The sequence below is a fragment of the Mandrillus leucophaeus genome, unplaced genomic scaffold (assembly GCF_000951045.1).
Source record: "Mandrillus leucophaeus isolate KB7577 unplaced genomic scaffold, Mleu.le_1.0 Scaffold388, whole genome shotgun sequence".
Taxonomy (NCBI): domain Eukaryota; kingdom Metazoa; phylum Chordata; class Mammalia; order Primates; family Cercopithecidae; genus Mandrillus; species Mandrillus leucophaeus.
The window spans coordinates 2,717,364-2,727,045 of NW_012104120.1; the positions used below are offsets into that span (position 1 = coordinate 2,717,364).

Below are 9,682 nucleotides of genomic sequence, written 5' to 3' on the forward strand. Positions count from 1 at the left end.
ATTGCATATTATCTCATATGTGGGAGCTAAAAAAAAAAAAAAAAATTTGATCTCATGGAGGTAGAGAGTACAATGAAGGTTACCAGAGGCTTAGAAGGGTGGTGAGGATGGGGGGATTAAGAGAGATTAGTTAATAGGTACAACAATACAGTTAGATGGTAGAGGTAAGAGCTAGTGTTTGGTAGCACAATAGGGTAGCTATAATTGACAATAATTTATTGTATATTTCAAAATAACTTGAGGAATGGATTTGGAATGTTCTCAACACAAAGAAAGAATAGTTGATTTGGGGTGATGGATATTCCTGATTTGATCATTACACATTGTATTTTTATGTTAAAATATCACATTTACCCTATAAATATGTACCACTATTTCCTGACCCTAAAAAATTAAAAATTAAAATATGTATCCGATAGTTGGAGAATTTGTGATATTCTGTAGCTCCTTGGAGACAGAAGCCACTTTACCATGTGTAAGGTCTTGTTGGACTTCTGTACACAGGATTTGCATATCATCCCAGGTGCACTCCTGGTGAAAACAGGAGCACAACACGCTCAGTGGCCCAGAGTCGCTGGAATTCTGCATCCCTCTCACTTATAAGGCTTCTCTCTGCCCAGAAGATTCTTCTCCAGTTCCCTCAGTCTGAAGCCGCTGGCCATTGTCCAGGACAGCTCACACCCTCCTCTGCAGCAGCAACCTCACTGAGTGCTGGCCACAGTGCCCCTCACTGTCTCATCCCACCTAATCCTCACTGCCCCCATTTTACAGATGAGGAAACTGAGGCTTGGAGAGGGCAAGAGATTTGCTTCGGTGGGTTGTGTGGGATCCTGGACTCAAGGCTGGGTCTGGTGACACCCCCACTGGGCTGCCGTCGCCCCCCACCACCACCACCACTCAGACTGCCACCTGCAGGCTGGCCTCTGGCAGCAGGTGTGAGGGAAGCCAGTGGGGAGAGGGCACTAATTCAAGTCTGCAGCAGAGCAGCTGTTCTCTGGGTCCCTGTGGCCTGAGGCCATGCTGCTCTTATGTTCTCGGGTAAAGTGCTCCACTTAGGAGAAACTCTCTCCTGGCTGCAGGGCCATTAGCTCCCTGACTCCTGAAAAAAAACATTTGGCCAGCGCTGACAGATGTGGCCATTACACAATCACTTAGCCCCCTCTCGCTGCCCCATCCAGACCTTGGGAGGAGGAGGGGCCTTGAGGCAGGCAAAGCCCTGGGGAGAGTCCACGCAATTCACTTCCTGGCGCTGCCTCCTCTCTGCTCTTAGATTGCATTTTGCCAGGCCACACTGATGCAGCAGGAGGCAGCTTCAGACAGCACCATGTGCTGCCAATGACCTTGTTCTCCTGAGAGTGGTTCAAAAACTGCCTTCACATGCATCATTTCCTTGACTCCTCATAATAACCCTCTGTACTCAAAATTAGGATGATTCTTTCCATGATACAGATAAAGAAATGAGGCACAGAGAGGTTAAATGTCTTGCCCACGGTCACATAGCTGGGAATGTCAGGCCTCTGATTCCCAGGCCTGTGATGCTTCCTCCGCCCCAGGCAGCGAGTGTTACCATGCATGGGGAACTCCACCTCAGAGGAGGGTCTCCAGGGCCAGGGCAAGGGCAAGGGCAAGGGCTGCTTCTCTTTGCTGAGTGGAGGAATGCGGCCACCAGAGACTGCAAGGAACATCTTGCCCCCTTGGCAGCTGCCAGGCAGCCCTTGACCCGGTGGGCCACCAGCTTGGGTAATTTCCTCCTGCACCACCCTCCTTTGCTCTCTAGACCCTGGCTCAGGATGGATGAGTGCCCTCTCCCACTCAACCCCCCACCGCAGTGTGGCCCAGGCAGGGTTGGCAGCCCTCCAACAGCTGGCAAGCCTCCTCTCCCAGCCATAGCAGAGGTCCCAAGATAGGGGTTGCTGTGGCATCTGGTGCACCCAGCTGAACCAGGCCAGGATCAGGCAGCCACAACTCCCGCGTTGTCTGGCAATGCACCCAGCAAGAGGGAGGGGGTGGTGCCCAGGACCTAAGGAGGTGTGCTAAAGAGCAATGGCCCATCCTGCACACAGCCAGGCTCTGACAAGAAGCAGCTTCGCCCGGCAGGGGCTCTGCCGTCAGTTAAGAGGCTGGTGAGCAGATGGCAGGCAGCAGCAGCAAGCACAGGCTGGGCTCCCAGGCCAGTCTCCTTGGTCCATCTGGCACGGTGCAGGACAGGCCCTAGGCGCTTCCAGGGCACCTGGGTAGGAGAGGCCCTAGGCACTTCCGGGGCACCAGTCAAAGCTGCTTTCCACCCAGATGCCTTGCTTTGCCTTGAGGTGGCTCAGAAAGAGGTAGCTGAAAAGTCCATATCCGGGCAGAGGCAACCACCTTCTCTAAAATGCTCTTCCTGGGGGCTGGGGGATGGATTGTGGTTTATCCAAACCCATTACCCTGCCTCCTGCTTTGGAACTGAGAGCCAGGGGGCCCAGCTCTGCCAGAACAGCTCAGGCTGGGAGGAAGGTTGGGGCCACTGTTCTTGGCCTCAAGGACTGCAGGCCCCAAGCACCTGCCAGTCTGACACTAATTATGTCATTCCCCTCAGACAGCAGTTGGTGGTGCTGGGGCCAAGGGTGTCCAACTTCGGAGTCCAGGGCTTTGTTGTCATTGGGAGTGTGATCTGGACACAAGCGGGCAGCTGAGAACGGCTCAAAGGGACAGCTGGGTGTTCCACAGCCCTAGGGCCTTTGAGCTTCCTGGGTGCGGCGGGCACACGCTCTGTTCCTACAAGAGTTTGTTGGAGCTGCTGTAGAAGGTATTTGGCCAAGTCTTGATGAGAAAAATAGCCAAATGTGGAATTCTGTAAAGTAGGTTGACAGTGTTCATGAGTGGAGCCCAGAATGAAGCTGCATTATCATTTAAAAATAATAAAAATATAAGCCCTTATAGTCCCTGTCTCAGGGAAACCTATCATCCTTTGGTTTAACTTGCCTCAGCAGGGACTGGGTTTTCCACATCTGTGCCCTTCTCTGCCTCTGGTGCCATCCCCGTGGGGGTGATGGGGGTATATGCTGGGTGTCGGCCCAGATCCCCAGCCCAGAGACTTAGAGCCATGTCCACTCCCCAGGGCAGGGCAGGGCCAGAGTGGCCATGATTGACCACTCCTGATGAGACCAGAAGGGTCTGCTGGCTCAAGTCCCCAACGGGTGTGGCTGAGGCTGGAAAGCCACAGCGATCCCTGCCTGGCTGATGGCTGTGAGAGAGCAGAGAAGGCCGAGCTTCAGGGGAAAATGAAGGAGGTTCCTGACAACCCCTTGCTTCTTGGTACCTGTCTCACTGGGGTCCCAGGACTAGAGTCTCAGCCATCCTGAGTTCCATGAGATCACTTGGTATCCTTCTCCTAAAGGCACTTTTTGACATAAACTGGCTTCAGTGCTTCCCAGTACTTGCCACTAGAAGAGCTCTTTCTAAGACATTCCCCCTACCCCAGCCTTCATGCCCACCCCTGCCTCTGGGTACCACAGATTCCCTTCCAAGCTCAAGTGCCTGGGCACACGCATCCTCCTGAAAATCAACCCTCCTACAGCCCACACAATTTGCTCAGGGAAGGGTGTGGCAATCCCAACTCCCTCTGTCGGCTCAGGTGCAGCTGAGAGCCATTCCATCGTTTCCTTCTTGAGAAAGTGAGGTTTTCACCTGAAAAAGGTCTTCAAGCCTTTGACATGTGTGAGGCTTGGTGGAACAAGAGCTGGCTTTTATACTGCACTTCATCCATGCCAGGCACCATGTAGCTATCCAGTCATTTAATCTCCAAAGAGCCCTGGGAGGCTGGTGCCATTATTACATAGGAGATGACTGAAGCACAGAGAGGTTAGGTGACTCGCCCAGAGTCACACAGCCCTTAGGGTTAGGATTCTGAACAAGGGAAACATGCTCTTAACCAACTTCAACCAAGCTCTGAATTTGTAAAGGCTTCACTTTTTCTGGTGAAGCCAGAAAATTAGGAAGAAAGAGAGTTTCCATTAAGTGGACTGGTTGAGTCTCAGGCACCTTCTTGGTGTCCTGTCTTGCTATATCCATCGGAGGGGCCCAGAAGCTCTGGGCACCACTGAGTTCAGGGATTGTTGCTGGGCCTGCTCTTAGACAGGCACACACCTGAAGGCCTGCTCTTAGACAGGCACATACCTGAAGGCCAGGTGCAGATAAAACGGGGGCAGGCTGGCCCCTACCCCGGCCAGGCTGGACCCAGGGGAGGGAGACACTGAGGTCTGACAGGGTGCTGGGGTGGTTCATCCTCCCCTCCCACAGGCCCACCCAGGACAGAACCCAAAAGACAGTGAGCAAAGGCAAACCATGACTCACCATCTGTGAAACCTGCTGGGACCAACGGGTCCTCATATGCCTCCATGGTGCTCCTGGCCTTGAAGACTGAGCCCAGTTGATCTCATCAAGTCATTTATTAACCACTCTCTGTGTGACAGCCAATGAAGTCGAGTTCCCTCTTCCTATCAAAGGCTATCAACTATGTAGCTTTACAGAAGTTGTCCGATCTAACTGTGCCTCGGTTTCCTTAACTGTGAAACGGGAATAGTAGGACTTACATTGTGGGTTTATCATTGGAATTAAATATGCTAACCTATGTAAAGTTTTCAGGAAACGAGACAGTGGCAGAGTCAAAGGAAGTTCTTTCTACCCAACTGAGAGATCAGACACTGGGCACCCACCGAGAAATGGAGGAGGAGCCCCCAAGTCCCCCAAGCCCTATGCCAGGGCTGCCCACCCTGACTCCCTGCCATGCCACAGTTGCTCCTCCTCTGGGCAGGCTGTCATCCCCAACAAGGCCAGGCTGTCTGCCCCAGTCACAGTCACAACTTCAGTGGTTTCTAGGCTCCTTTCCCAAACCTAGAGTGCATTAAGGAATGGACTTCATTGTGCCTCAACTAATAAATGAATAATAATTAATTAATCAATCAATCGCTGGGGCCCCAGCCTCCTTCCCACACTGAAGCCTAGCTGCCTTTTACAGTCATGTGATGAACTCCTGCAGACAGGGCAACCTATGGGGCGCTCCAGGAACAACGACCCTGCAAGGCAGTGCTTGTCAATGACTTGGGGAGGACTCTGATCTGCACAGAGGACCCTATCTTGTCCCAGCATCCACTAAAACGTTCCTGAACCAAGGCCTCAATGCCCTCCTCCTGGAAGTTTCCAGGTTTCCATTTGCACATTGGCCAAAGTGGAAGACTGAAGAGCGCAGACTCCACCCAGCCCTGCAGCCTCAGGGCTGGGAGGAACAAAGAGAGGACCTGAGCTTTTTCGGTCTTTCTTTTAACTCCTCTAAATTTATTTGGGTATTTAAACAAACAGAAACTACATCATGCATCGTTACTTTTTGCCTTTGTACAACAAAACTAAGTACTCAATATCTCTGCAGAGGCTTGGTGCTCATTTTTTTTCCTTTCTTTCAGTAACATCAGGCAGACTTTTCGATATGATCCAGTTTTGCACAGTCACTAGAGTGTCGCATCATGAATTATTAAATCAGTGCTTCGTGGTAATACATAATTTCTTATCAATTATTCATGCTAATGTGTGTGTAGTTTACTTAATTGTGTTATTGACGATCAAAAGTAATTTCCTGAAAGTCCTCAAGGACACAAAATTTAATCAGCATAACTACTTTTCAGATGCAATGCTGTTAAGTATTCTTAATTTGCTCAACAGTTCACTTATTTATGTACCTTTCTGGAGGAAATACGAGTTTAATCAAACAATTAGATTGAAGAGTTAGTGTACATAAGGGCTTGAGCTTACATCCTTCAACCAAACATTCGTAATTACAGGGAAACGGAAGCAACTTTGCCGCTTTTTGGCAAATCGTTTCATCTTTATACTCAACAAGCAAAATACAGCAGGAAGAAGGATTTGATTTTTTTCTTTAAAGGAGACAGTGTGTTTTATCAAATGCTTCATGGTGATCATAGACGAGGCACGATACACTCAGGAGTATTATTTGGGGGTCATGGAGTGGGGGAAGGTAAAAAGGGAACAGGAAATGTGAAAGTAGAACCTTTCGATGATAATAACTGAAACCAAAATAACCATCATGAAGGCAGTAACTATCCGCATGGAAACACCATCAGCAAAAGCCACCAAAGACTGCAACCTTTCAGGTGCCGGGCACCCCTGCCAGAAAGCGGCAGAGCTTATGCTATTGCACGTTCCCCTTGGCTCTCCTCCAGGTCACCATCCACACCAGAGAAAACAGCCACACTAGACCAAAACAGAAATCTCTGTGAAACTTGGCCCTTTGGAATTAATGCTCTCCACACCATGAGAAAGCTGTCTTCCCCATGCTCCATTTCTGCACATACGCCGTTCCTGTCTCCTTTCCTACTTTTTTCCCCTCAGTAAAAAACACCACCACTGAAGAGCCCCCTCTACATGCCAGGCACCTGGGGAAAGGTAGTTCATCCATATGCGCAATTATTTCAGAGGCGTTCCTGAAGGGCTTCTTCCCTCTCCAAGGGCCCTTAGGCCCCCTGGACGAGAGAGCTGCTTTTCAGTTGCTTCACTTCCCATCAACCCACAGGTCTGTTTGGGAGAGAGGAAGGGCTTGCAGGTGAGTGCTTCAGGTACCGGGGCCACACTGGTTCCACACCCACAGTGTCAAGATGGCAGACTCCAGTTCATGGAGCCGATGGTCTGGGTGATTAGCCCAGTACCCCTGGCCAGATGTGCAGTGAAATCTCCTGGGTCAGAGCCACCGTGGACCTCTGGGACAGGCTGTGTCGTGTTGGCCCCTCCCTACCCTACATCTTCTCACTTTCTAACCAAGCCCACAACCAATATTCTCCAACAAGAGAAAGGGCACTACTGCTCATCTTGGCCCAGGGGAGCAAGAGCTGCTTGGGATTCCACTGGTTCTCCAGTTATCAAACAATGTAAGGGGGACAGGCCCTTTTCTTATCATGAAACTTCAGCCCATGCCACAGTTCCTGGGTTTGACAAGACCTTCAAAGGCAGCCCAGGCGGGAAATAGGAAGGGTAATGGATGAGGAATCTACCTCCCTCTGAGACTGTGGGCCTGGATGAAAATCCCAGGGAGACTCCTCACAGAGAGGGCTCTGCTGCCACCAAGTGCCATCGGGATCTGTTGCCAAAGAAGCCACCACAATACAGCCGCACTGGTGGGACTCCAGAGGGACCCTCCAGGTGCCAAGGGAGCTGTGGGTCTCACTTGCCCGTCCTGGGTCCATGCAGAGGCCCTGGGGCCGCAGGCTTCTCCTTGCTATTTGGAGAGTTTTCTGTAGGGTCTGAGGCTGGGAGAAGCAGGGGCGGGGGGAGGGCACGCCGGACGGGGCACTGTGGACCCTCATACACTCTTCTCTGCCTCGCTCTGTTCCTTGGTGGGAGAGGTCTTGTCCTGGCTGCCATCTGGGGGTGCTGGCTTGGCGACAGGGCCGGGGCTGCTGCTGGTGGAAGGCAGGAGGTTGGCTGACTGCAGGACGGCTTCTGAGTGCTCACGGGCTTTCATGCGCAGGGCGGCCACGCTGGCCGTGCGGTTACTCTGGCAGCCATAGGTGGGAAGGAAGGAGAGTCCCATGGGGTCTGGGACGCAGCAAGAGCACAGTGGGCCCCCTGGAAAAGGAAAAACAACAGGCTCCCATCACTGTCCACTTTCTGCCTCTCAGGGCTGGGTGACAGGGAACAGTCTGAGTTCTGAAGGACAGAAAGATTGATTCCCTCTGGCGCCAGATACTAAAGGGAGAAGGACAAGTGCTCAGAACCTCAAGGGGACCTAGTTAATCGTTCAAAGTGTTGTCAGAGCATCAGGGACACCCAGTCAGTCCTGGCTCCCTTGCCAAGGAGCTGTGTGGCCTTAGGCCAATATCTTGGCTTCTCTGAACCTCAGTCTCTACTTCTGTAAAATGGGGTAATACCTACATCGCAGGATTATAAGGAGGATCCCATTAAGTCATTCCACATTCCCAAACTGTGTCAAGCACCCCTAAGAACTCACTGGGGCACTGGGGGATACCTTAAATGAAGGGAAACCCAGCCACACATGTCAGGTGCTAGGCAAGCTGCTGGCTGCAGGCAGTTCCCGGCTTAACCACGAGATCCTGCTGCATTCCTGTCAAGAATGTTATCGCTTTGCAAAGCTGGATTTTGCAAGTACCACACAAAATTCCACATTGGAATATAAAATGTGGGTGGCGGAGTCTAAAAGAATTCCAAGTTTAGAGAAGCTGTACAAAGCTTATAAGGCACATAAGCCCCTTAGAAAGGAATAGTGGCTATTTAAAAATGAAAACAGTCAGGTGCAGTGGTTCACACCTATAATCCCAACAGTTTGGTAGTCTGAGGTAGGGGGATCGCTTGAGCCCGAGAGTTCAAGACCAGCATGGGCAACATAGTGAGACCCTATTGCTACAAAATAAAAATAAAAAATAAATTAACCAGGCACAGTGGTATGTGCCGATAGTCCTAGCTACTCAGGAGGCTGAGGCAGGAAGATCACTTGAGTCCAGGAGTTCAAGAGTGCAGTGAGCCGTGATTGCATCACTGCACTCCAGCCTGGGCAACAGAGCAAATCACCGTCTCTAAAAATAATAATAATAAAAAGAAAAAGAAAAGAAAAACATTACTTTTCTTTCATTTTATAAGTATTATTTTTCAAATGGCTACTAAGCTGTCAGGACATACTTAGTGAGCTGCTTCGACCTAACCATTGAATTAACAGAACTGTTAACTGTTATATATTGCTTATGGTCCAGGGGGTGTCGTGAACTGAGGTTTGAGAACCTCAGAGGGAACCAATTTGGAAAGTGCTTAGTGTGGGTTCAAGCCCAGGTCAATCCTTCTCACCCATGTGTTGCCTCTTGGCTGGTGATAATGGAAAACATGGAGAAGATGGAATTTCTGAAGTGGTCCCAGCCAAGGCTGAGGTCTGCAGCAAGGTCAGCACCAAGGTCAGCACCCTTGTGTCCCAGCTCCCTTGCAGTCCTGGACATGTCCACAGGCTGCAAGTGAGCCTTGAGCTGCTGTCCTGCGTTTCTAAGCATGCTCTGGAGTCCTTCCTCAAACCACCAAGGGGCAGCAATCGTGAGACAAATGCCTGTGCTCACTGGAGCCTGGAAGGCCACTCAGGCCCGGCATCCACTTTTAGAGATCAACCTCAGGGGCAGCTGCAGCTGCACCAGCTTTTCCAGCAGCTGGGACGTCCCCACCCTCCCTTCCCAAGACAGCCTTCCTAATGCCAAAGCCAGGGTACCTTCTGCTCCCCTCAAGCACATTCACGAATCCTCCTCTTCCTTGCCAAGCCTGCTGAGAGACAAAGGGAAGCTCACCTTTGCCACCCACTGCTCCTCTTATCACATTATGGTCACCCATACTGTAGGCGTGGCTCATCCCCTTCTCCAGGTAAGGAAACTGAGTCTCCAAATTTGCACAGTTTATTGTAGAGATGGGACCAGAACCTCCTGGTGACCTTTCCCTCTCCTGTATCGTAATGGGAGGTTTAAATGCAGCTTCACCTCCTGCCTCAAGTTTGACTGAGGGGCTGATCCGTTAGGCAGCAGATACCAAGATGAGTGTGAGGCAGCACACACGCAGAGTGTGCAAGGGAGCTCTAGGACCAGCCCCACTGCCCTGCAGGCCCGCTGGCCTCCAGCCTGTCATGCATTTAGTCAAACCCCAGGACCTGGCT

At 51.0% G+C, this 9,682-nt stretch overlaps 1 protein-coding gene across 1 annotated transcript in view; it reads right to left on the minus strand.

The window, feature by feature from the left end:
* Positions 1–7,345: 7,345 nt before the first annotated feature.
* Positions 7,346–9,682, minus strand: part of DRGX (dorsal root ganglia homeobox) — a 37,513-nt gene continuing 35,176 nt past the window's right edge. The window contains exon 7 of the mRNA XM_011990951.1: positions 7,346–7,611. Coding sequence (XP_011846341.1) covers positions 7,346–7,611 — 266 coding nt within the window. The remainder of the gene's footprint in view (positions 7,612–9,682) is intronic.